Source organism: Dioscorea cayenensis, chromosome 19 (genome assembly GCF_009730915.1).
Source record: "Dioscorea cayenensis subsp. rotundata cultivar TDr96_F1 chromosome 19, TDr96_F1_v2_PseudoChromosome.rev07_lg8_w22 25.fasta, whole genome shotgun sequence".
Classification (NCBI taxonomy): Eukaryota; Viridiplantae; Streptophyta; class Magnoliopsida; order Dioscoreales; family Dioscoreaceae; genus Dioscorea; species Dioscorea cayenensis.
The window spans coordinates 26,803,078-26,828,052 of record NC_052489.1 but is presented as its reverse complement, the minus strand read 5'-3'; the positions used below and the strand labels follow the sequence as shown (position 1 = coordinate 26,828,052).

The 24,975-nt window shown below is 35.5% G+C and overlaps 6 protein-coding genes across 10 annotated transcripts; 1 reads left to right on the top strand and 5 right to left on the bottom strand.

Moving 5' to 3' along the window:
- Window positions 1–2,021: 2,021 nt before the first annotated feature.
- On the bottom strand, window positions 2,022–6,696 carry LOC120250274 (pentatricopeptide repeat-containing protein At3g59040). The gene is made up of 7 exons (XM_039259072.1): window positions 6,588–6,696; window positions 5,590–5,902; window positions 5,070–5,360; window positions 4,484–4,732; window positions 4,199–4,323; window positions 2,872–2,970; window positions 2,022–2,766 (listed from the first exon to the last, which is right to left on the bottom strand). Exons 1-7 carry the CDS (start codon window positions 6,635–6,637, stop codon window positions 2,133–2,135), a joined length of 1,761 nt encoding a protein of 586 aa, XP_039115006.1. The 5' UTR covers window positions 6,638–6,696; the 3' UTR covers window positions 2,022–2,132.
- Window positions 6,697–7,210: 514 nt separating this feature from the next.
- Window positions 7,211–11,485, bottom strand: LOC120283963 (polyamine oxidase 3-like). Of its 2 annotated transcripts, XM_039290788.1 has the most exons (11): window positions 11,334–11,485; window positions 11,157–11,251; window positions 10,050–10,162; window positions 9,866–9,954; window positions 9,654–9,767; window positions 9,426–9,513; window positions 9,206–9,291; window positions 8,990–9,092; window positions 8,445–8,542; window positions 7,930–8,359; window positions 7,211–7,702 (listed from the first exon to the last, which is right to left on the bottom strand). In XM_039290788.1, exons 2-11 carry the CDS (start codon window positions 11,200–11,202, stop codon window positions 7,391–7,393), a joined length of 1,479 nt encoding a protein of 492 aa, XP_039146722.1. In that variant the 5' UTR covers window positions 11,203–11,251; window positions 11,334–11,485; the 3' UTR covers window positions 7,211–7,390. The 2 variants fall into 2 exon arrangements, with proteins under 2 accessions (XP_039146722.1, XP_039146721.1); XM_039290787.1 differs by having other exon boundaries at window positions 11,157–11,485.
- Window positions 11,486–11,506: 21 nt separating this feature from the next.
- Window positions 11,507–16,082, bottom strand: LOC120283962 (pentatricopeptide repeat-containing protein At1g11290, chloroplastic-like). 4 transcript variants are annotated; one of them, XM_039290783.1, is made up of 4 exons: window positions 13,964–16,082; window positions 13,680–13,864; window positions 13,444–13,545; window positions 11,507–11,527 (listed from the first exon to the last, which is right to left on the bottom strand). In XM_039290783.1, exon 1 carries the CDS (start codon window positions 16,033–16,035, stop codon window positions 13,966–13,968), a length of 2,070 nt encoding a protein of 689 aa, XP_039146717.1. In that variant the 5' UTR covers window positions 16,036–16,082; the 3' UTR covers window positions 11,507–11,527; window positions 13,444–13,545; window positions 13,680–13,864; window positions 13,964–13,965. The 4 variants fall into 4 exon arrangements, with proteins under 4 accessions (XP_039146717.1, XP_039146720.1, XP_039146719.1 ...); XM_039290786.1 differs by lacking the exon at window positions 11,507–11,527 and adding an exon at window positions 12,300–13,019; XM_039290785.1 differs by lacking the exon at window positions 11,507–11,527 and having other exon boundaries at window positions 12,300–13,545.
- Window positions 16,083–17,341: 1,259 nt separating this feature from the next.
- LOC120250551 (glutaredoxin-C9-like) lies at window positions 17,342–17,739 on the top strand. The gene has a single exon (XM_039259378.1). It carries the CDS (start codon window positions 17,358–17,360, stop codon window positions 17,733–17,735), a length of 378 nt encoding a protein of 125 aa, XP_039115312.1. The 5' UTR covers window positions 17,342–17,357; the 3' UTR covers window positions 17,736–17,739.
- A 681-nt stretch (window positions 17,740–18,420) lies between these two features.
- Window positions 18,421–21,119, bottom strand: LOC120250699 (probable sugar phosphate/phosphate translocator At3g14410). The gene is given in 8 exon segments (XM_039259534.1): window positions 18,421–18,856; window positions 19,048–19,316; window positions 19,402–19,663; window positions 19,785–19,897; window positions 20,376–20,410; window positions 20,566–20,673; window positions 20,959–20,988; window positions 20,990–21,119. Coding segments are annotated over 8 exon segments (1,035 nt in total). The 5' UTR covers window positions 21,059–21,119; the 3' UTR covers window positions 18,421–18,707.
- A 246-nt stretch (window positions 21,120–21,365) lies between these two features.
- Window positions 21,366–22,259, bottom strand: LOC120250431 (protein TIFY 5A-like). The gene is made up of 3 exons (XM_039259248.1): window positions 22,007–22,259; window positions 21,792–21,888; window positions 21,366–21,686 (listed from the first exon to the last, which is right to left on the bottom strand). The coding sequence occupies exons 1-3, from the start codon at window positions 22,144–22,146 to the stop codon at window positions 21,495–21,497; spliced, it is 429 nt and encodes a 142-aa protein (XP_039115182.1). The 5' UTR covers window positions 22,147–22,259; the 3' UTR covers window positions 21,366–21,494.
- Window positions 22,260–24,975: the final 2,716 nt, after the last annotated feature.

Genomic DNA, 24,975 nt, shown 5'->3' with positions numbered 1-24,975 from the left:
AACCAAAACATTAAGCATGTATTTAATGTGCTTTGAAAAAACAAGGTTCACATAGCTTTCATTTTTGCCCTTTGGACTGTCTAAAGTGTGGTGCTCATCCATGCAACGTTATCCACAGATAAAATGATTAATTAATTAATTAATTAATTAATTAATTATAAACACATGATATATGAACACCGAGTCCAAGCAAACCAATTAAGTTAAATTTAAATTGTACTTAATTAAATTTTTATTTTTTTTAAAGAAAATTTAATTATAATATAGTAGGTGGCATGCATGGACACCACGTGGTACCACGTGAAATACTAATTTAAAATTTGGATTTATTCGGAAAAATTCAAAGTTTATAGATTAGTGATGAACTTAGACTTAATTAATGATGATTATTTGATTAGTAAAATGAAATTAGTAAATGGCGTAGGGTTAAGGGCAGAGGGACAGTGAAGTTGGATTGCCGTCCTTGGACCGTAAATGAAAGCGATCCCTGCGAAACGATCCAATCTTTGCATTTATTACATGAAAGCCTCTGGCTTGTAATTTTAAAATTCTCAAGGGTTCTAATTATAAAAAATCCTCACATGCTTTACACTTCCTGTTATGCCCTTACATTCTCATGATATTCACCATAATAGACACCAATTTTTTTTTTAATTTATTATTTCCATTAATCATAACTTTATCACGAATATTTTTATTTTTTATTTTTGTTTTTGTTCTCTTAATATTGTTGTCATGAATATTGGTATTAGAATTCCTATCCCTTATATTTGGGAGTATAAAAATCCTCTCTTTTAATAGATATTTTATCTAATTATATATTTAGAAAAAAATTGTTAATATTATAGTACTCAAGACATTTAAATAAAAGATTCCACAAATTTATTTCAATAAATTAAGTAAAAAAATAAATATAAATATATTTTAAATTATTAATGACCTTTTGGTCTATTGGCACTAAGTTGTTTACATAAAGTATTTGTGTCTTGCTGAGGAGACAAATTTGAATTTTTTTCTCACCCTAGGTGAGAATTCAAGTGTGTTGAGAAATTAACTCAATGTCTGTGCATGTCTTTGATGTGATTTAATCATATATCATAAATAAATAAAATAAAATAAAATAAAGTAGAGAGGTCGAAAATTAGAATTTTATTTTGAAGAAAAACATAATAAAATTTCTCCAATCAGTTCTTGAATAGTGGCATTTTGGCAATACTAAACAAAAAACAAGGTCAATTAGTTAGCATGCTCCTCTATATATATTATATACATATAATAACACCTTCAATTCTCATTCCTCCCATCAGAGAATACTAAGAAATATATAGTAGTACTAGTGACTAGTGTACTGAGAGATAGTGAAAAAGGAGAAGCAAATTAATGGCGTCCTTGTTCTTCATGGAGATGGTACGGAGCGCACCACGCACGGCAAGGGCTCCTTTCTCCGCCGTGGCACCATCACGCTTGGTCTTGAACACGAGGCGCAATGACCGTGCCACGCTTGCCACAATCCATGAAGAAGATGCTTTTGATTCCAATCAAAATCATCTCAAACAATCATCATCATCATCATCATCTTCTTCTTCTTCTTCTTCTTCTTCATCATCATCATCATCTTATCTCTCTCAGAGGTTTGGAGAACACTACTCGTTCTCTACGTACAATACTGCCATGATGTGATGACATGGATTAAATAAGTACAAGAGCATGTACGTATAATGATCATGTAAATGTTTTAGTTTGTGTGATCATGCTTCCTTGTATTATTATATTGTCTTTGTGTTTTAGCTTAAAATGTATGTACTTTAATGCTATGTTTGTTTAAACTCTTTTATCTGATTTTTGTTGTTTTGTCAATTAGATTTGACAGAGGTGTGTGTGCTCTTGGTACTTCCATTTAATAAATTTTCAGAAAAAAAAAATAATATGCAAGAAGCTGTAATAAGTCTGTGTTTGTGTGGGAATGTGTGATTTTATTTAATGAAATTTCGAAAAAATAAAGAAAAAAAAAAATAATAATATGCAAGAATCTGTTGGAATTCCAAATTCCTCAAAGACATTGTCTCAGAAAAGATAAGACTTGAGAAAATAATTTCTATACATGCAATCAAATGATACAGATATCAAAACTTTCAACCTCTGGAACTTATAAGATGATTGGCATCAAAAGAATCCAAACTGGTATCGACATCATCCTCATCGTCTTCATCATCGTCATCAAACTCGTTCAACTTTTCACCAGTAGTGTTACCAAGATCAGGAGCGGAGACATCATCATCCTCCTCCTGCTCCCCGTCATCGTCATCGTCAAGAACCTGAGAAAGCTCATTTACTGTATTGAGCGAAAGCTTGCTAACAGATTCACCCACCAGCACTCTAGCCTCAGCTTGTTCTTCAGGTGCCTTAGCCAATGAGAGCAGGATGTTCTTCGCTTTCTGGTCCGGTGGGAGTCCACGAGAACACATCTCTTTGAACCAAATAACAGCACTACCAAAGTCGGAGTTCTTGCCGTGGGCATCCATGATTGTAGTAAAGATGGTCTGATTAGCTTCAACGCCTTCCATCCGCATTCGCTCATATACCTGCATTACTTTCTCGAGGTCATTTTCTTTTGCATAACCTTTCATCAGTGTCCCATAGGTAACAACATTAGGTTGTAATCTGTCGTCTTTCAGTCTCTTAAAGAATTTTTCGGCACCTTCCATATTGGAGGCATTCACATATGCAGACAGCATAGTTGCATAAGAGCAGAGGTCGGGATTGCACCTGTTAGGTATAATCGGCAGAATTAAATGAAGTTTCGCATACCATACTACATGAAATTAAACACAAATCATAGTAGAATGGAAACGGAAAAGGAAAAAACTATACCGGTCCCTTCTCATACTCTTGAAAACTGTCTTAGCTTCTTCTACCATTCCACATCTTCCGAATGCGTCAAGCAAAATGTTATATGCTTGGCGTGTTGGCCTGAGAAGAATGCCAGAAGAAAGGAGAAATAAGCTCAGTTTGTCATAAAAATTTTGATCTTTTTCTACAAAGAGCATAATCTTGCAACAGATTGATCGCAAGTTGTATGTTACTGGATGCTTGGCATAATCCGCATCCAAGAAATAAGCTTCTCAACAATTGAACTTCATCGACTAAATCCAGTCTCCAATTAATTTTAGCATTCACCAATACCAAAGGACAATTGATCTTCCCACTCATGTTCTCATTGCTCCTATCCTCAGCTTCTCAGCTTATGACGCAACAAACATAAGTTGTGATACCGATAAATGTAACCGAGCTCGAATTATCGGTCACTGGAGCTCCCATATCTATAGTCTTCCCACAAGTAGAATTGCCTACAGACAGGACTTCAAAGATAGAGTGTGTGGTGTTTAGGAATAATGGATCAGTGAATTATCTCAGTACTAGTTACTCAATGAGCATGTGCATAGCAATGAGCAGTGGCCGGTTTTCTATTGTTGTTTCTCCATCATCTTTGAGGCCACCGTTGGTTGTGATGAGGGAAGAGCAGGGGAGAAAATGGAGAAATTGGGTGATAGTATCTATGATTGGAGTTGTCGGATTGGTTTTGTTGTGTTTGCTTGTTGGCATTGGAGTTTATAAGAAGATTACAAAGAGTGGTAAGATGAAGGAGAATGGAGATGAACGCTGAGAATGGTGAGGTTTTGGAGAGTGTTTGGATTGGGAGGACCAAGGAGATGGAGATGAAGGCTGAGAATGGTGAGGTTCTGACCAACTTATGTTTGCCAGAAAACTGCAGCCTCTTCCCATGCCTCATCAAGTATAAAATTTAACATACCCTACCAGCATGTAACTCTAATAATATTGCTGTCTTCCAACAGACAGATCTATCTCTAATGTACCTACCCATTGAAATTCTAACTTGCATGGTTTTCAGGACATTGGTAATTTGATATCCATGAGCATAAGATTATCTTGTTCTGGGAATTGTTGAATAATCTAGGCATCAAATGGATAAACCCTAATGTGAAATCTAAGGACAATTATCCTCTGGACCAGAAAGAAAAACAGAGACCTATCAAGAAGAGTATATTTAGGAGACACTCATATCAATAACTAATAAATTAAATGAAACTAGCAGGTAAATAAAAGGCATTAGTTATATTCAAGGTGCAAAATAATGCGCAGACAACTGAAATGGTAGCTAGCCATAATAAAGTAGCACCTCACACCAGCATCCAACATCTCTTCAAAGACTGCCAAGGCTTCATCCTCCCGTCTGGCGTTTCCATATGCCTTTATAAGTAGTGCATAGCTGACAACATCAGGTCGAAGTCCAGCCCTTTGCATCTAAAACAGGGTTTTAAAAAGAACAAAAAAGTTGTCAAAGAGAAGGAAGCCAAATACCATCCCGCAAACCAGGAAGAAATGATGATTATGAATTCTCAAGCATGACAATCTACATAAGGTGAAGTATAGTTAATGCATCATGCGTCATCTTCATGAATACCTGGTCATAAATATTAGACACCTCCTTGTAGCTGGTCTCAAAGGACATAAGGCTATTGAATGTAACAGTGGATTGGGAGATTCCCCTATCAGCCATTTGACCAAATATTTTCCGAGCTTTGTCATAGTTTCCTGCCTTCTTGTACATGTAAATCATCATATGAAACATTTTCTGATCAGGCTTGAAAGGAGCTCTCTCTTCAGTCAAAAGGCTTTGAAAAACAGCGTCAGCTTCGTTAAATTTATTTCCCTGACAAAGCAATCAAATTATGGCAGAATGTACAGAATGATAAAATATATCAGAGGTTGCAGTCAGCTGCAATAACAAAAAATTGAAGAGAAAAACAGCATGCAAATGACAAATTGTTCCACAATTAGCACATTCCGGTGCACTGAATGCTGAGTGTTTTTTTTTTGGTGGATACAAGCTGAGATTATATCACAAGATGGTTGATTACCATATTTCATAAATATATTTAATATTCTATGCCTTAATGGCATAAGTAACAAACTGCTAAGATGTGTACAATAAGCACAAAAAGAATGAGGTTCATATTTTAAATAACAAACAGAGAGAAATTGCACACCTCGACGAAGGTTTTAAGGATTATCTGGTATGTCACTGGTGACGGCTCAGGACCTGACAACTGCATCCTTCGGAACACTGTTTCAGCCTTATTGAATTGTCCAGCTCTGCCATATGCTTCCATCAAGGCAGTGTGAGATATCACACTAGGCGTGTAACCTTTCTTGTTCATATATTTCAACACCCTCTCTGCCCTGTTAAAATCTCCTAGCTTTCCATATGCTGTGATGAGCATCAAAAAATCCATCTCACTGAAGTCCCACCAGTGCTGGCATCTAAGCCAATCAAGAATCTATACAAATTCACATCACAGGAAAATTAATTAGAACAAATGATAGTTACAACACTACAAACCAGCAGATGCCTTTATAGAATCATGTTCATACCAAGTTATTAAATAGACATGAAAACAATAAAATATCCATGTAACTGTTTTTTAATCACCTGTGTCTACTAAACACAAAAGAATAAGCGAATATACACAGCACCTAGAAAAATGTTAGGTCCCAAATCATAAATACCTCAGCAACAAGGTTCCATTTCTTCAGCTGCTTGAATCTCACAAGGGTACCAAGAACTAGATCCCTAGGAAGCGGATCCCCTTTGTTCCTTTGGTTTCTGAGAACAGACACTGCTGAACCTTCATCTTCTATTTCTTTCATCAACCTTCTCCAGTTCTTCTGTTTTGCTTCATCGGCAGCATCTTTAAAAACTTCCACTTTCTTCCTCCTCTGCATAAACTTTCTTGGAGCTAACATGCCCTGGCACACTATCTTCAATCTCCCATTGACTTTAACATTGTTAACATTTGCATTAATAACAACTTTTGTTTTGCTGAAACGATGAAAAAGGGAAGCAGTAAGTTCTTTATCACTATAAATAACACAAAAACAGAACCAAAATAACAAATTTAGCAATATCAATTATAAGGATGATAAGAAAGCTTTCACTGACCAAAGCATTGATGTTTCAGCAAAATTACAGAAACCATATTGTCAACATTTCTATACATTTTCCTCAGGTAGACAAAAAGTATCAAAAAGTGTGAACATTGTACATCTACAGCAATCATAATCAAAGCCATTGAGAAGAACATTTCATAAACAGATTAACAGAAGCTATAATCCCATGCACTGCTTCACTCAACAAATTAATCCTCGAAATTACAATTTCAGTTTAAAAAATCCACCTCAAATCCACAATTCAGGCCAAATTTTGGATTATATCACTTGCCAAAACATCAAAAGGAGAAAAGGGACACCTCCGAACAACCTAAAACTGAAACAACTTTCTCGCAGCGAAAGAGGGGAAAACATAAATCAAGCAAAGCAAAATCAAAACTTTTATTCATTTCTCAATAAAAACAGATCATTTAAAGTGAAATTAACCTTCTGAAAATATCAAGAGAAAAATCCAACACAAATTTCCACCAAATAAGCTCACAAATGGCATCAAATCCACAATAGTCATCATCCAATACACAAGGAGTATGAATTGAATGAATTGAAAGCACAGTTACCAGAGATTAGAGGAGAAGGAGAGCAGAGACTGAGACCCAATTGCCTCCATTGAGAACGGCCTTATCAGCTTCGCGTCGAAAACCTCCCGCTCTTAAACCCCTATCTTCCTGCTTTTCGGCTCATGTTAGCAAATAGTCCAACTATATACTAACATGCACTGAGTTTTCTAAAAGGGCTTATTTATTGATTTATTTATTTATTTTCAAATATCAAAATAAATATCAATTTCAGGGATTGGCACACATAAAAAAACTTAACTTTATAACATCGGCAGGAGATCAGTTGTTGTATAAATTTTTAGGGAGTTTTTTTTATTATTTTTTTAAAATTATTGTCATAAATCAAAATATTTGTAAAAATAGCTCACTGGTTGAAACTAAAAGAGAATTTCAAAAATCATATTGTTTTATGAGAGAATTTATTTTATTTTCTGTAAAGTAACATAAAAATAAAAACTTTTACTCTTTCTTTTCCCCAATTTTTCTCTAATAAGACTACATTGTTTCTAGGGACCAAAAAAAAAAAAGAAGCTCAGTTTACTTGTTTAATTAAATAAAATAAATAAGGTGACAACAATAGTCAATTTTACCAGTGAAAATAAATATAAATCTCAATACCAACATGAAGAATTTGTCATATTTTATTTATACCAGCAGGAGATAATTACTAGGGCCACAACAAGTTGATATTTAATGTCCTACTTTCTTTCACAACCCTTTTATAGCTTAGAATATGCATTCCAAAATGCTTTGAGAATAGAAAACAAGTTTTCTCAAGCAATGAATGGAATGTTTCAGGTAAACTACATTCGAGAAATAAGTAAAGGAACAGAGATGGAGGTGATTTCCCCTCCTGACACTGGATGAAACACCTCCGAGTCCCCGTTTCTCTCGAGCAAATGCATCCGGCATTCTTCAGCTGCCATCAGTCCAGTAGAGAATGCGCCGTGCACTGTTCCAGTATACTTCAGGCTTGTGGCCTCCCCTGCGAAGAAAATATTATCGACGGGGACCCGTAACTTCTCATGGAGGTTAGAGGACTTCCCGACGGCACAATAGCTGTAAGAACCAAGAGAGTTCACATCTGTTCCCCAGTGTGAGACCAGGTACTGAATCTGTTAAAGAAGAAGAAAATTTTACAGCATTAAACCAGCTCTCCAACAATTAAAATCTCAATAAACAAGCTGAAAATGTTTGTTTAATAGTTAGACATTATTTTCTAACTTCTATGTGGACATATGAATCGAATCTTTCCAACAAGACAGGCTAAATGTTAATGATAAAAGCTAATGATAGAATGAGGCAGAAGTAATCAGGGAGCAAGGCCAAGAGAAACACACACCGGTTCAGATGCATCTGGGAGGATTTCATTCAGCTGAGAAAAGGCGAACCTGGCAGCAGCCTCGTCAGACATCTTTTCAATGTCATGGGCAAGCCGACCTGCAGGCATGTAAACAAGGACCGGATGACCTGTTGCTTTGTGAAGATTAAGGAAATAGCTGCAACCATAAGAAGTGGAAGAGACCACTCCAAGGAACTCTACATTAGGCCAGAAAACCTTGTCAAAGTGTAAGGCAATCTTGTTCTCTGTCCCAACGCCGATATCAGCAATTGCTTCTTCCTTCCAATCTGGAAGTCTTGGCTCAAACTTAATGGAATTGGCTTTGAGGACACCTAGGGGAACGGTAATAACAGCAGCATCCACAACAAACGTTTTACCATTTTCGACAGTGATTTCTACTCCTTTCTTACCCCGGAATATTTTTGTAACCCTTACACGAGAACCGATATGAGAGACTAGGGAACATAGCACATGCAAATACAGATTAAAATGGCACATATATGATACAGACATACCGGTGATGAAGACGAATATCTAGGCCTCTAGCGAGAGCATTTAAGACAGGGCGATAACCACGGACCATGAGCCCATGACCTCCAGGAAGCAGATCTTCCTGTATATCAGAAAGGTATTAAGGTAAGATTTTTTTTTTTTTTTGAAACCAGAATAGGCATCAACCATGTAAAAGAAAAGAATAGCAATATAGTCATCCTCTTTTATGCCCACTAACTCATTTTTTATTTTTTACACAAATCAATAGATTAAATCCCTTCAATGATTTAAATATTGGGCAGCATGCCACAAGATAATCTGGCAATCACCCATTAGTTGCACCTCCAATTTTAGTGAAATATTCATTACTTTGTTTTTTCTTAAAAAAATAATAGCTCAATCTCTGAAAAATAAAATAGGAAGGATTGTAAAAGCTTGCATTAGGACATTGAGGAATAATTGCATTGCTTAAACAAAAAGCACATGGCAAGGGAACCAAAAGTAAGCTGACAGACTACAAAGGAAAGAACATGTTTATCTAAGCCTATATCTACAAAATAATTCTTACCTCATCCCAGTGTTTCAGTGAAATTGTGTCAGCATCTGCTGCAAACCAACCTTCCATTCTGCACAAGTACCATTGCAATACCTTGTGGCCAAGTCCTTCTTGCCTGCAAGAGGAGAGCAATCTCATGTAAAAAATTATACAGTAAAAAACAACAAGTAAAAGTAAAGACAAATAAATCATCTTGTGGTAAAAATATAAGTATCATATGCATGGCACCTCAAATCTGGACGTCTCTCCATGACACTTGCGATAGCCTGAGCAATAGACAAGTCTTCGCTCATCCCCTGCCTCAGTTTGTTTGCCTGTACCGTATAACCAACTTAGCAACCACCGACAGCAAACTACCAAGGAAAAAAAGAGCAATCACTCATAGAGCGAAAACTCTAATGAGGAGCACAAATAAAGGGTTACAGAAACACAAGATAGAAAGGCATGCCTCTTCTAGTATATTCTCAAACACATGGCCAATTCTTTCAACAAGTTCTTGAGGAACTTGATGCCCATCTGTATCAAAGAGAGCATAGCTGCAAACAAAATAATATCGCAAGTAATAAATTGGTGCACCAGTTTCACAAGTTTATCTATGTTTCCTGTTTGGAAATACTAAATATAGGCATGGGAAACCAGGTTCATGTAAGAAGAATTTTATGAAAATCAAGACTACCTCTCCAAGTCATGATCAAATAGTACAGAATTGTCACCGCTGGTACGGTAAAGTGGAAGTCCCATTCTTCCTATTAAAGGTGCCAATGGATTTTCTTCACAGACACCATGCAACCTGAGGAGTGGCGCATCAGTCAGATGCTTCAGTACATCTTTCGACCCAAAATGTCAGCTAGATTGGTCATAAATCTCAAAAGAGAATGAGTTACATACCAAGAGGCACCCATGTCAACAGGAAAATCAAATAAATAGTTGGTGTGAACTCGGCCACCAATCCTATCCCGTGATTCTAAGAGAATAACCTAAGAATAGGATAAAATAATTTTAACAGGCAAAAGAAACTTGTTCTGGACCACAGGATCATATGAAAACATGACCACAAGAAGAAGTGGATTACCTCGAAGGATGCATTTTTCAGGGCACGAGCAGCTGCAAGGCCAGCAAATCCAGTTCCGATGACAATAACTGATGGAGAGCGTTTTTGCCTCCTCTCAACATTTGGGCTAGAAGCTGGTGATCAACACATGCAACAGAAGACACATACACAAAAGATATATAACAAATTAACTTTAACAACCTATTTTGCAACTTGAAGTGACACTAGAGCATCAAGCCTAGATCATTATTCCTTACTGATCAACACTTGCAAAAATCAAATTGGGAGCAAATTATCAGGATATAAATATTAGTAAATGCTATAAATCCACCAAATGTTATATTTTGGGTCTGTGTCTTGTCAGCAAATTATTCACAAACACTGAGATCATCAAAGAGGCACTAGAGGATCAAGCTTAGATCATTATTCATTACTGGTCAACACTTAAATTAATCAAATTGGGAGCAACTTATTAGGATATAACCATTAGTAAATGCTATAAATCCACCAAAGGTTGTACTTGGGTCTACATATCGTCAGGAAATTATCCACAAACACTGAAATCATCAAAGTGGCACCAGAGGATCAAGCTTATATTTTAATTCATTGCTGATCCACACTTAAATTAATCAAATTGGGAGCAAATTATTAGGATATAAATATTAGTAAATGCTACAAATCCACCACAGGTTGTATTTTGGGTCTGTATCTCATCATCAAATTATCCACAAACACTGAAATCATCAAAGTGGCACTATAGGATCAAGCTTATATCATTATTTATTACTGATCAACACTTAAATTAGTCAAATTGGGAGCAACTTATTAGGATATAAATATTAGTAAATGCTATAAATCCACCAAAGGTTGTATTTTGGGCCTGCGTCTCGTCAATAAATTATCCATAAACACTGAAATCATCAAAGTCAACAAAAACAAGTACTAAACTACCCTAGAAGAAAAATAAACAGAAAAGATCCAGAAATCTCACAGAACCACAAAAAAGAAGCTATCTTTTTCACATCTTTGAATCAGATTTAAATCAAATTCTGAACATCCGAATCTGATTCCACGACAGAATTCTAGAAGTCACATACTTTTGCAAAGGATAAAAAAAAGAAGCATTACCTTTCTTGCTACGAAGATCAGTGCGGTTCTCCATACTGAAACCCATGACAATTGCCGCTCCAACGATTCCAAGGATTCAATACGGAAGAGAGTAGCTGGGGGGAGTAATGAAGGATGAAGATCAAAAGGCAAGTGATGAAGTGATTGGAATTGGAGTTCTGCCCCAGATTGACGAACCAGCTCATGCGGGGAGATCCAAAAGGAATCCCTATACCAGCTCGCAGATTGGGAGGAGTGGAAGCTCACCGGAGAAACAATGCCGGAACTGGATTCAAGATTCAAGCAATCCCAGCAAGCGTTCCCTGGAAAGTTTGGATTTTGGAAACAGCTCTCTTTTTAGACAGCACTCTTCCCATCCTCTTTTCTAAGCTCTGGTGGATTGAAACGCTCATCCCCGGTGAGATTACCTCCACCTCCGAATATTATCAAATAATGAAAAAAACTTATTTTTATTTTAAAAATTATTTTTTAAAAAATTTATAAGTTAAAATAATTAGCATTTATAAAATTAAAAAAAATGTAATATATGGATATGGTTATGATAAGTTATTATATCATAATTTTATCTTATATTTGGTGAGCAAATAAAATATAATAACCTTATCATATTGATATTTGGCTTCAATCTAAAAAATTTATTTTAAAAAAAAAACATAGTTCATTTCATGCACATAAAATATAAGATAAAATATAAACTAATTTTTTTTTTTTTACTCATATTCAGTTTTTATTTCTATCTACCCTATCTTGCTCAATCTTACCCTAACTATATATTAATAAAATTTTAATGATATTTTTACCGAATAGTTTTGCCGAAGGCATTTACATAATTATTTTTTTATCTATGTTTTAAAATAATTTTTTTTTATTAATTAAATCTTAAATTTAAATTTTTAAATGTAAATGATTAAAAAATTGAAACTCTCTAAACCCTAAAATGTAAATCACAAAAACAAATTAAGTGCATATGATTTAGGATTTAGGGTTTAGTATTTATTATTTAAGGTTATATGATATTATAATTTTTTTTAATTTTAAAAATTTAAAGATTTTAAGATTTAAATTTAAAGTTTAGATTAAAATAATGACGTAGATGACAAGTCAAAAAACCTATTCGAAAAATCTATTCAGTAAAAATAGCTATCGCTCATTCTTAGAAATATAAAAATCCAATCATCAAACCACAACACATAATATTCATTATCTATTACAAAAATGAACTGCAATATTAAAAGTGACAAAATAAAAATTTTAGAATTATGGGTGAATGAAATAAGACATGTTCCAAAGAGAATTTTATCTTTTAAAATATTATTATATGTTAGAGAAACCAAAGCCCGGTAATACTCACCGGAGGGTGACATTAGCACAAACATGAGGAAAAGCTGGAAGAGAACCAAGCGTCATGTCCACCAGGCAAAAACCAAAATTTTAAAACCAAAACTTAATCATGGCCATCCAACGCTGGGGCCCGCAACAGACGAACGGCAGAGATATGTTTTGAGAAATGGTATGGATTTCGTGGTAGGAAACTCATGTCTTATACGTAAAGTAAAATGAAAAAGAAACTCCCAAATAGACTTGTAATGGTTACAGCCGTCGGATTAATATGCAACTGTTCACTGAGTTGACAACAACCGTTGGATTCTCACTAGCAGTTAATGGTCCCTTTTCCAGTCTCCCGCGTATTAATTAATTAAAAAGAAAGGCTTCAATTTATAGAAATGAGTCAAATGACGTTCACTCTAAAAAGCAAACTGATAAATAACTTGAAAGTAACAACTAACCAATGAAACAATGCTACTTCAAGATATACACTTGCATCTTATCTGATGTTTTAGTATTGCACCTTGTAAACATATCCTATTGTTTGAACTTTGAATCATCAATACAAGTTGAAGAAGGGGACAAATGATATAAATTAACAATAAACGGGTTAATGAATGATGATGCATCATATATTGGAAATGCAATTTGTGGATCTAAAAAAATTAATTAAAGCAATGTAACATGTGTCAATGGTTTGACAGGAAAGAACAGACATATTCAGACAAGTAAATTGTCAGGGGACCCATGTAGGTACAATGAGTGAAGTGTCATGAAAATGCCACAAAATTTTGGTTATGTTGCATGACAATGATCAATAAGGTGGCATGTTCTAATAGGAAGACAGGCTGGAGGTCTCTAACAATAATTTACAGTGCCAAGAAACAAGCATGTGTTGTGTTATTTTCTTATCAGGAAGCATGGCAGAAACAGTTGGTAGATGTTCAGAAGTTATGAGTACCTGCAGGCTGCAGTTACTTTGGCTTAAGTGACGAGTAAAAGCACACACAGCAGAAGCAGTACCGATAAAATTTGAGACCATTGAAGCCTTGTGTTGATGAACCTGGTCATAGATAATAAGGACAATGCTAGAGTTGATTATAATTTTATGATCACATAATAATTGAACAAAAACTGCAGAAACAATACCAGCTAAGTCATTCGGCACCAAATTATTTAGAGGTAAGTTTTGATTACCTTCAACTTTCAAGAAATGTGGAGAGCAACAAGACTGGCACTCCTTTTTTCATGTATCATCCTGAACTCAGAGCAAGAACATGTTCTGTATTATATGATGTTCTCAACTGATGATATTTTAAGTATTGAGGATTTTATACGAATAAGACGCCATGGCATTGCTCACAAGTGTCATGGCTCTGCCCCTGGAATCTATCAAACCATCAATTTCAAGAGAGGAGAAAGTGAAATGCAAGGTTTCAAATGCCGCAATGAAAAGAAAAAATGAAGATTAACCTGCTGACCTCTAATACGGCTGATTGTTCTCAGGCTTGATTTCCTGTCCCAAAATTCTTAACATTGTATATATATCTTCTGCCTCTGGATGAGAGTGGTCAAACACACGGAACTCATGTACCTGACCATTTATGTCAAGCCAGCTGATTCCAGGAGTTTTCTTCAAGCCTCCACCTCTGAGAAAGCGTCTCATCCTAGCAACATCATCCCATTTCCCTGCCGCAGCATAAATATTGGACAGCAAAACATAATTTCCTGCATTATGAGGTTCCATGGAAATGATCTTTTCTGCTGCAAATTCAGCAAGCTCAGTCTCTGAGTGTAATTTACATGCACTTAATAAAGGCCCCCATACTCTTACATCTGGCTTCATTGGCATTTTCTCTATAAGTTTTTTTGCTTCATCAAGACTCCCAGAGCGTCCTAAAAGGTCCACCATTGAAGCATAATGCTCTTGGTCAGGTTGGTAGCCATAGATTTCAACCATGTCACTGAAACACTCCTTTCCCTCTTTTACTTGGCCAGAGTTGACACAAGCAGTTAGTAACCCAAGAAATGTTACAAGATCTGGTTTCAGTGCCAAATTCCTCATTTGACAATAAAGTTTGAAGCATTGATCCCAACAGCCATGTTTAGAATAAGCACCGATCATTGAGTTCCATAATACTACATCCCTACGATCAATCTCTTCCTCATCAAAAATCTTTTGTGCCATCTCTATGCAGCCACATTTTGCATAGCTGACCAAGAGGGCAGTCATAAAAGAAACACTTGTGTTTAGACCCTGTTTCATAGAGCAGCCATGAATGTTTTTAACTTGCTCGAAGGCAGCTGAATTCACAAATGCTGGCAATACATTGATCAATGTTATGGCATCTGGTCTGACTCCATTCTTCTTCATTTCATTAAAGAGTAGCAGAGCCTTGGAACTATACCCATTATTAATATAGCCTTTTATCATTGAACTCCATGAAACAGCAGACCTGTTTCCTAAGGAGTCAAATATCCTGCTGGCAATCTCCGGACTCCAGCATTTGCAATACATTTCTATAAGAGAGTTGTGCACCGAGACCTGATAATCTGACCCATTTCTGATCACATGACCATGGATCTCTTTAGCGTATCTTAGAGATTTCAATTCTGTGACCGCAGCAATAGAAGCAATAGCTGTGAATAAATCCATTCTAACCCCAGATTTCCCCATATCTACCAACAGTTCCAAGGCCAAACCCGGATATCCATTCTTTGAATAGCCTGACATCAGTATATTCCAAACCGCACAGTCTTTCTCCTCCATCCAATCAAACAATCGTCTTGCCATCTTCAAATCACCAAGCTTGCAGTACATCATCAATAGAGCAGTATTAACCGATAAATCTCCACTCAAGTTGCTCAAAATGACCAACAAATGAACCAACCTTCCCGTTTCTAAAGAGTTCAAATCCACACACAATCTCAAAACACCAGCAATACTAACAAAGTCAGGCTCAAAACCTTCAAACCTCATCCTCTTAAACAGCCTAAAACTCTCCATAAAATCACCAGACTCACCAACTGCCAAAATAATCGCATTCCAAGATGGCAAATTTCTGCTAGGCATAACCTCAAACATTCTCCGGGCATCACCAATCTCACAAACATTCCCATACATCGCCACCAAAGCATTACCCACCGAAGCAAAACAATCAAGCCCAAACTTCAACAGATGACAATGAACTTGCAAGCAAACAGAAAAACACAAAGAAACATCCACACAAGCTCGAACAACCAACACGGACACATACTCATCCGGGAGAAGAGATTGCGCCAACATTTGGCGATAAACCACAAGAACTCGATGAAATTCACCATTGATGCAAAGGTTTCGGAGAATGGCGTGGTATGCGAGAGAATGTGGAGTGGAGAGGGATTGGAATAGTTTGAGGGAGAGGTCGAGGCGGGAGAAGTGGGAGTAGCGGTCAATGAGGAGGGAGGAGAGGGATGGGTTCTGGTCGACGCCATGGATGATGAATCTCGTGTGGATTTGGCTGAGGACTTGGGCGCTGTTGCAGAGTTTCAGCATGGAGAGAATGGAGCTCATTTCCCGCGATTTCGCGGGAAACCGTTTTATTTTTGAAAAACGGTTGGCTAAACCAACCACCATCATTCATACAATGCTCAAGTCTCCCTCCATTATATATATATATATATATATATATGATATAATAAAAAATAGATAAATTATAATAAAAAAATAGATAAATATGTTTTATGGTATTTTTTAAAATATATTTTCTTAAGATTTTTTTAAAAAAATAGATAAACCATAAGAAAAAAAAATTCTTAATAAAATATTTTTAGTAGTACATGGGTTTTATTTTGAGTTTAAAAAATGAAAAGAAGCAACCACCAAGCATCATGGTTGATCACCTTTAAAATTGACCAAATTTTAAATAAAAAGAGGAATAAAGTACTAACTATCGATGGCAGAGATAATTATTTTATAAATATTCTATCTCAGAATTTTAATATTCAAAAAAACTTGAGATGAAAGTTTTTTTTTTTAACAGTACAAAAAAATTGTTTTTAAAAAAATGGCTGTGATTACAAGCTTGGAAACTTATTCCTTGTGTTTGTTTGAATCTCAAATAAAACTCATGCTATTAAATTGGTAAAAATCTAAATTGAAATAATAATAAAACAAGAAACATTTATAATCAAATCAGAGCTCATGATCCCAAGTTATACAAGACAAAGAACATGAACTTCCATGCATAATTAATATCTTCAGACACATCACTTTGATGGACAAGACCAACTGCATGTACTCACACATCCAACCTCTACGCCATGAAAGTTCTACACAGACACAGAGAGACAGAGAGAGAGAGAAGATAAACAGAAGAAGCATGAATTCTCTCTCTCTCTCTCTCTCTCTCTCTGGTCTTCATTCTTTTACTTTTACTTTGACCATGACTCAAACTCTCTTTCCATTTACTTAGTAATAATAACTCTTACACTAAGAATCCATGCATGCAAACCTCCATTAAAGGAGTTATTCAACACACCTAATCATACATCCAGACTCTTAAACCTTGTGTCCTTGTACGGCAAGACCAAGACATGATGGTCCAAAGCCCAAGGATCCAACGGCGGCGCTGCAGGACGTTACTTGTCGGCCTGTCTCTCTATCTCTCTCTACACACACATCTCTTTTCATTATATTATACACATCCTTCTTTTTATAGCAAAAAGTGGTTTTTTGGAGGTTGGTTGGTCAGAGCTTGCCGGGTTACTGAAACACAATAAGCCTGAAGAGAAAAAGCTCAATATATATAAAGACCACCACCACATCATATGCATTATTGTGTGAGAACTGATCAGAAGGAGATGAGGATGGTGGAGATGGAGGAGAATGAAGAGATGGAGATGGAGATGATGGAGATGGAGTTGCAGAGAAGAAGGTATGAGAGAGTGAGGAGAATGGCAAGTGGGAATGCAGTGGTGGTGTTTAGTTTGAGTGGGTGTTGCATGTGTCATGTGGTGAAGAGGCTGTTGTTTGGGCTTGGAGTTGGTCCTACTGTTTATGAGCTTGATTTGGAGAGTGGTGGGGATGAGATACAAGCAGTGTTGTTTCAGTTGTTGATGACCACGTCCAACGCCGGCGCCGGAGGTGGTGCCGTCGTTCCGGTGGTGTTTGTTGGTGGGAAGCTGCTTGGTGGGTTGGAGAAGGTCATGTCTTGCCATATTAATGGAACTCTTGTTCCTCTTCTCAAGCAAGCTGGTGCACTTTGGCTTTGAAAATTAAGGATGATATATAGAGATATATAACAATGTAGTCTTTGTTTTAACTCTTTTTTTTTTTTTAACTTTGTTGTATTGAATGAAAACAGTTCCTTTTTTATGTGAATTTGAAAGATATGCATGGGATGAACAATGAAGATCCATAGTTTTATTTATTTATTTATTTATTTATTTATATCAGAGAAAGAAGCAAAAAGAAGAAAAAAAGAGTCCATATTGGCACGTCATGGTGCATACGTAAAACTGGCAGGCGGTCCAATTAACTGTCGTTGACGTGAGACGAGAACAGAGAGCAGTTGGGCAAGGGAGTTAGAAAGAGAGTCACGTTTTTGGGTGCTTGTCCTCTCATTCTATATTTATATATATATATATTAAAATATTTTATATAAGAATGTGGGGGTGTTAGGGGAAAGGTGTAGGAGCATAATCTTCATACAGAGAAAAGCATGACCATTGACCAAATGACTGCAGAGTTTTCCTGCAAAGCTGCAAAATTCTGCTGCTGTTGCTGCAGCACCGCAAGCAGAGAGACTTATGATGTTGTTCTTCTTCTCTGCAGAAACAGAATATGTCCGTAGATTTAAAGTTTTCATCTTTTCCTACATTTAGAGTCAGTCTTAGTCACCTTGAAATGGCAGGAAACTTGGAACATGGCATTCAAGAAACAAAAAACTTTGAAATGTAGAACAAAATAGTTGAGTTTAATTGATGACATAAAAGGTCATAAATTATCTGGTTTTGTTTGTACAGGTTTAATATTCTTAATCTGTGAAGAAGAAATACAGAACAGGCCACATTTGTTGTTAGTAGAGTTAAGAACCTCCTCTTCAAATACTTGGAATAGGCTTCTTGTCACAAAACTACGGCAGGAGAATATGGCGGCGATGAACGCATTGAAATAATAAATAACACCGCATCAAGACACCTAAAGAATGGGAAGCAGCTTCACTATTGAGATTTTCATGATGCCTATGTGCTTTCCCTGGTTGAAACCGGGATCAAACTGACTTCTTCTTGTGATTTCTCTTGGTTCTCAGCATTTGCACTTTCTTCTGTGCTTGTCCGGGAGGCCTCCTTTTTTAGTTTGTGATTGTTGTATGCCACCACCCCTACAATGGCTGGAGATTCACAAAGAGTTCAATAAGCAGGATGTGTGATGCAAGGTAAGAGTAGGCACAACAAATTGATGCAGCATTCACTTTCAAGAACCTCTTTACTGGCTAAAACAAAACGAAATGTCATATATATATATATATATATGGATCGATAGCTAAGAAGAGTGACCTGACATCAGGTTACTGAAGCTTACCAATGCCATAACCAACAAGGTTTATAACCGTAAGCTTTGTATCAGCAAACAGTAAAGCAGACAGGAGAACTACTACCCAATCCCTGACAACTCCAGCAACTCGAATAGTGAGTGCGCTTGTATTTGAGATGACAAGAAAAACAGACAGATTGAGAGCAAAAGTGCAGAGACAGTTGAGTGCCAAGATAAGAGGAGGGAAATTCCAAGTGCCAGCAGAATCCATTTTTGACTTCTCTAGGAAGATCCATGGAATAAACAGACACAGTGCACTGCAGCAAAGAAACATTGAATAAGCCTACAAGAAGCTGGGTAAAACATACAATATACAAATAAGTATTGATAGCATTTGTGCACCTGCATGGGCTAACATAGTACATGACTGACAACGAGTTCAGGCGAACACCTTTTCTTTTCACAAAGATTTCCATGAAGATCAGTCTTAAAGCTTCACCAACGACTCCACCCATCTGGTAAACCACTCCAACCCAACTAACGCTTACTTCCCCATAGGAAGCCACAATAACCCCAAAACTTATGACAGACATGATAAGTAGCATTCTACAGCTCATAACTTCAAGGCCAACTAATGTTCCAAGAATAAAGACAGCTACTGGCACTGCAGTTGTCAACAGAATTTCAGAAAATGTTGCTTGTTAATTATTAAATGAAGGAGGGATCTGCAGATCAATTAAATTCAGAGATTTTAGTCAAAATATGGTCAAGTAGCTATGACTCACTAATAGCTTTCAACATCTGTGCAAATGCCACAGATATGTAGAGGTACGCGCTATTGCCCAACCAGAGGGTCATTGCGAACATTGCACCAATAGGAATCACTGATGTGGCATATCTGAACAACGCTCATATTTCCAAAAAGCTCACAACATGAGAAGAAAGCACACGTAATATTCAATCACAAACTAGTTAAGCAAGAACCAGCTTTCAATCTCACAAATTATCAACGTTTTATAGATCACAACAACATATTTTCCACCTTAAAGCTGGAGCACATTAAAGAGGACCTAAAATAAATATAATTCGGCAGAGCAGTTTAAGCAGACCAAACATACCTCATGTCATGCCTTATATTTGTTTTCATTAGCTGCAGCACACATCTAATGCTTGTGGCATGGAATTTTATACATAACTCAAGAAGGGACTTGGTGAAATATAAGTTCACTCAACGAATAGAGCATGAAAACTCAAGTCAATAAGTTAAAGAGAACTCCTACTTTAACCAAAGCCTGTTTCTCTAGTATAATAAGCATTTAGATGAGCATATAAATGGTAATATTATCACTTCACACAGAGGTTATGGGGAAACTTACATTTCTGGTGTCATTCCATCCTCAATTTTGATAATCTGAAAAATTGATAACAATAATGATGATGACACTAAGAAATTCAAAACCAGGATTTATACTACAGAAGGAACAACATCTACAGAAGTGAATATACATTCGACAAGAATCAAAATTTATGGTTCACTGAAGCATTAAAAATGAGAGGAAACGATACCTTAAAGACTTTGGTGAGCACAAAGCACAGAACAGACGAAAACAACATATGCAGCAACGTCAAACCAAGTGGGTAGGGAAAGTTGAAATCTTTGGATGACAAAACCCACTGCATTACATCAAAACAGAACAAAAATCCAAAAACAACAAGAATCTTGTCAACATATACAAGTCCAATCGTTCAAAAGAAGAGAGAGAACACAAGAAAACAAAATCCCCTCTTGTCTCAATCTCTTCTCCTCTATTCCCCTCAGTCCAAACATACTCTCAGTTGCACATCAACCAAAATCAATTCACCATTCATACTAAATCCACTGCCGATCAAATTCAAATGAAAATGCGAGAAACCCAAAACCGAATCGATTATTGAGACGCAGAGGAAACTAAAACAAACCTTATTGAAGAAGATCTGGCCACTGGAGAGGGACGATATAGATGAGGATATAGCCATAGGTCACAAAGCCCTCCTTCGACCTCCCGCTCCGATCCGCCATTGCTGAGCAGTGAGATCTCGATTGAAGAAAACAAGGTTCCGAACTTCACTTCACGAACTCTTCATGAAGTCAAGCGAAGTCCGCCCAAAGTCTTAAATGGGCTCTACATGGGCCGGCCCAACTTAACCCAACAACATAACAATAGGCTTTCCTTTCGGCCCAAATATTTCAAGTCCACATTAAATTACCTAAATATTTAATTTAAATTTTTTTCAATTAATTCCAATCCACAAGTTTGTTTGGCCTGTATTTTTTTTTAATAATAATAATAATAAATTGCATAAGAACCGAAGATTTCAAGAAGAAGCTAAATTAATAGAAAATTTACAAGCTATATATTGTTCAATAAACAAATTATTTAAAGCTCAAATGCTACAACATGAAGCATAAATGAGCGAGTTTTTGATGGAATAGTAATTAAGAATTTGCATGCATGTTAAGGGGGACTGATTCTTGCTTTTCTCTTCTCAAGAAAATGATGCAGTGATCTCTTCATGGACAATCCTGGATTAATCAACTGCGGCGGCTGCGTCGATGGCTCCGACGACGAATCACCGGCCTTATTATTATTACACCGTGCCATTCTCTCCTCCATATCCCTTTTCGCCATGCAAATTATAGCTCTAGCCTATAATTTAAATACAAATAAATAAATAAATAATCAGTCTCATAATAACAAACAAATAAACCAATTATATTTATTAAGAAAAAAAAATTAATTCAGTCAGCAAACCTGAATCTCAGTAACATCACAAGTGCACATTCTACCTCCATAGAAAATGGTGATTTGTTGGTTGTTTCCTTCACTCTTATCCATCATTTTATACAAACTAAAACACACATGCATAAATATATTTAGTATATATATATATATATATATATATATATATATATATATAAAAGAGAAAAACATATAGAAGAAAAGTGAAAAATGAAAGCTAAAAGGACCTGCCGGAATTGATGGTGGTGGTGGTGGTGGTGGTGGTGGTGTTGGAGTTGGAAGTAGGATGAAGGTGTCGCCGGGCAGCGACGGCGCCGCCGGGGCTGAGGCAGAGCTCAGTGTCACAGTAGTCATCATAGTTATCCATTAATTCTTCAATTTAGTCTTCTCAAGCTAGTGTTGCCTAATTGGTTTTAGAGTTTTGAAACTTAAAATATAAGTTATAGACAGAAAGACAGACAGACAAAGAGGGGGGAATTTATTTTCTTTGGTCTCGTTTTATGCATGGAATTATTACTTTTTTTTTATAATTATTAAAAAAAAAAGGTGGCAAGAAAAATGGGCATGAAGAACACGCGTTTCTCGTGTGCGTTAATTCGGTGTCTCGTTCGCATTGAGTGCGGCACTAAGAAAAGTATCCACCGCTTGATTGCATTGGGATACAGATCTGTGTCTTTATCACAACATGATACTTGTGTGCCGACGGATGTTGATGGTCACTCGTCCTGCTTTTAAGGGTTTGGTATCTTTCCATTCTCTTATCTTTGTCTCTTAATTATGAATTCATTAATTATGAGTTTTTAACATGATATGTTAGGTAAATACATTTATATAATATATGTAGTTTATATGAGTTCAAAACCATTGGTTGTTTATACAGATCATTTAGTAAATATTTATTTTTTTAAAAAATAAGAATAAACCACATCTATAAACTAGAGAAAGTCCAACAACCACCACTAGACAGGTGAGAGACAAATAACAGAAGAACCAAAAACCCACTAGTTGTGGATAACCAACTACAATAAACACAAAATACAGAAAACAAAAAGTCTTATTGAGTAAATATTTATATGTATATTTTTATAAATATTATAATTGTATTTATGTATATATATACCTCACGTAAATTTCAGTTTCGTTTGTATAGACCTTAATTTGTTGATAATATCATATTATTTTTTTATTATTTATGTTAAAATAAGCATTTAAATCTTTGATTTTATGCATCTTGTCCAAATTAAGTGGGTACATAAGATTCATAAATAAATATTTTTATTAGGTTCTAGAGAAGGAGGAATATATGGCACCATGCATGTACCCTGCTATTTTCCAAGATCAGTATTCTTTGGATCTTTTCTTTTTTCGTTTTTTTAAGTATATATATCAAGGGTTGTCGGGGACCGGTCCCAGGAACGACCCTGGCAGCCCGTGGGTCGGGGGTCGATGGGTTCAACCAGGGTCGAATCGGGATTGAGCCAGGGGATCGATAATTAAATATAAAAAAATATTATAATAATTAATAATAAAGCAAAATATAATATTAAATCCATAATTATATTATAAAAACCTACTCAAATTTGATATTTAAATTGATAAAGGGACCTTATATCTGAGTGAGTTTTTCTAATTTTGGTCATTTATTTTTACATTTTTTAAATATTTACAAATTTAATATATTAATATATAATTATCAAACTTTTTCTCTCGGTGTTATTTATTTATTTATTTGTTTATTGGTTGATTTTGTTAAAAATAAATAAGAAATTTAATTCACTAATTCTTATATCTCAATTGAGTTTTTATTTTGTTTTTAAATTTTTCTTATATTTTTTTATTTAATTAGAATACTTTAATTTTTACATTTTTTATAATAAAAATTACACTCATTTATTGTTTTTATTTTTCTTAATAAATTAAATTTTTTTAGAAAGTATTTACATAATACATTAATATATTTTTATTTTTTTAAATGTTAATTTTTTTGTTGGTATATATATATATTTTGTAATTCTATTTATTGATTATAAATTATAAATTAATATTAATAAATATACAGCGATTTTTGTGGTTTTTAATAAAAAAATAATAATAAATTATTAAATATTGTATTAAACGTTGTGGCCCGATTGACCCGTACGGGTCACGGGTTTTTAATCCGCAGTCGATGGGATATCATGGGTACGTAGCAGTAGCGGTTCCCCGATTTTTCCGGTTGAGCCAGGTCGGGTAGTCCGGGTCAAACAACATTGATATATATAGTTCATTGGATTCTTATTTTTTTCTAAAATTTTAAATTTAGAAATTAATAAAATTTTGGGAAAAATAAAAATGAACAAGGACGTGAGTGCACGCAATGGCGAAGACCATTAAACAGTAAGGCTGGCACGTCAAACTTGTAGCCAATGAAAAAGTGCCACGTGTCAGACTAGGTCGGATAAATCGGCACCGTGGAACACGTGATACTTACTATTTAGATATTTTTCACCTAAACACGTGACTGACCACAAGCTTAGCATGTGGGTGGGAGTTGGGATTGCCTACATTACACTGCCGGTGGGAGTGTCTCTTGCTTTCAATACATGTCACGTGGCTGCGTATAATTGGCCACTCACTTTTTCTTTTTTTCCTTTTCTTTTTTTCTTCTTGACAAATATCAGCGAGACACTTATTAGAGACAGACACATGCATGAATGAAGAACAACGATAAAATTAATAACACATGTATTCCACCCAACATAGATTGAGATTTAAGTTTGTCTTCTAATAAGATATAATTATTTTTTATATAGTACTTGATATCAATAAATTAAATAGTTGTCGGTTATTGCTTTTTTTTCAACTAAAAATTTCACCAATGGTTTTTTAAAATTTATTCAAAATTTATTAAAAAATTAAGTCAATAATCACGTTCATATATACCTAAAACTATAAATGAGACGGAAAAAATATATTTGTATAAATAATTCAAATAATTTGGTGTCACCGTTAGTTGTTAATGAATGATGGTTTAATTAGTAAAAAATTGCTAATTTAAAAAGATTAAAGTCCATGCCTTTTTCATATGTTACTCCTTTATGTTATTTAATGCATGCGGGGCCCACCCTCACTAAGTTTGGAATTTTTAGCCGAGTTCTCTGTTGATTAAAGTCCATGCCTTTTTTTCATATTTACATACTCTTTCCTTTTTCCGTTT

Excerpts from the sequence above, each read along its gene's own strand:
- LOC120250274 (XM_039259072.1), bottom strand. The coding sequence starts at position 6,637 with ATGGAGGCAATTGGGTCTCAGTCTCTGCTCTCCTTCTCCTCTAATCTC. Across the intron at positions 5,903-6,587 it reads TCCTTCTCCTCTAATCTCTG|CAAAACAAAAGTTGTTATTA; the intron begins GTAACTGTGCTT and ends TCATCGTTTCAG. Across the intron at positions 4,324-4,483 it reads TGTCTAATATTTATGACCAG|ATGCAAAGGGCTGGACTTCG; the intron begins GTATTCATGAAG and ends ACCCTGTTTTAG.
- LOC120283963 (XM_039290787.1), bottom strand. The coding sequence starts at position 11,202 with ATGGGTTTCAGTATGGAGAACCGCACTGATCTTCGTAGCAAGAAAG. Across the intron at positions 9,955-10,049 it reads TGAAAAATGCATCCTTCGAG|GTTATTCTCTTAGAATCACG; the intron begins GTAATCCACTTC and ends TCCTATTCTTAG. Across the intron at positions 7,703-7,929 it reads TCCCAGATGCATCTGAACCG|ATTCAGTACCTGGTCTCACA; the intron begins GTGTGTGTTTCT and ends CTTCTTTAACAG.
- LOC120250431 (XM_039259248.1), bottom strand. The coding sequence starts at position 22,146 with ATGGATAACTATGATGACTACTGTGACACTGAGCTCTGCCTCAGCCCC. Across the intron at positions 21,889-22,006 it reads ACCACCATCAATTCCGGCAG|TTTGTATAAAATGATGGATA; the intron begins GTCCTTTTAGCT and ends TGTGTGTTTTAG. Across the intron at positions 21,687-21,791 it reads GTGATGTTACTGAGATTCAG|GCTAGAGCTATAATTTGCAT; the intron begins GTTTGCTGACTG and ends TTTAAATTATAG.
- LOC120250551 (XM_039259378.1), top strand. The coding sequence starts at position 17,358 with ATGGAGATGGAGATGATGGAGATGGAGTTGCAGAGAAGAAGGTATGAG.
- LOC120283962 (XM_039290783.1), bottom strand. The coding sequence starts at position 16,035 with ATGAGCTCCATTCTCTCCATGCTGAAACTCTGCAACAGCGCCCAAGTC.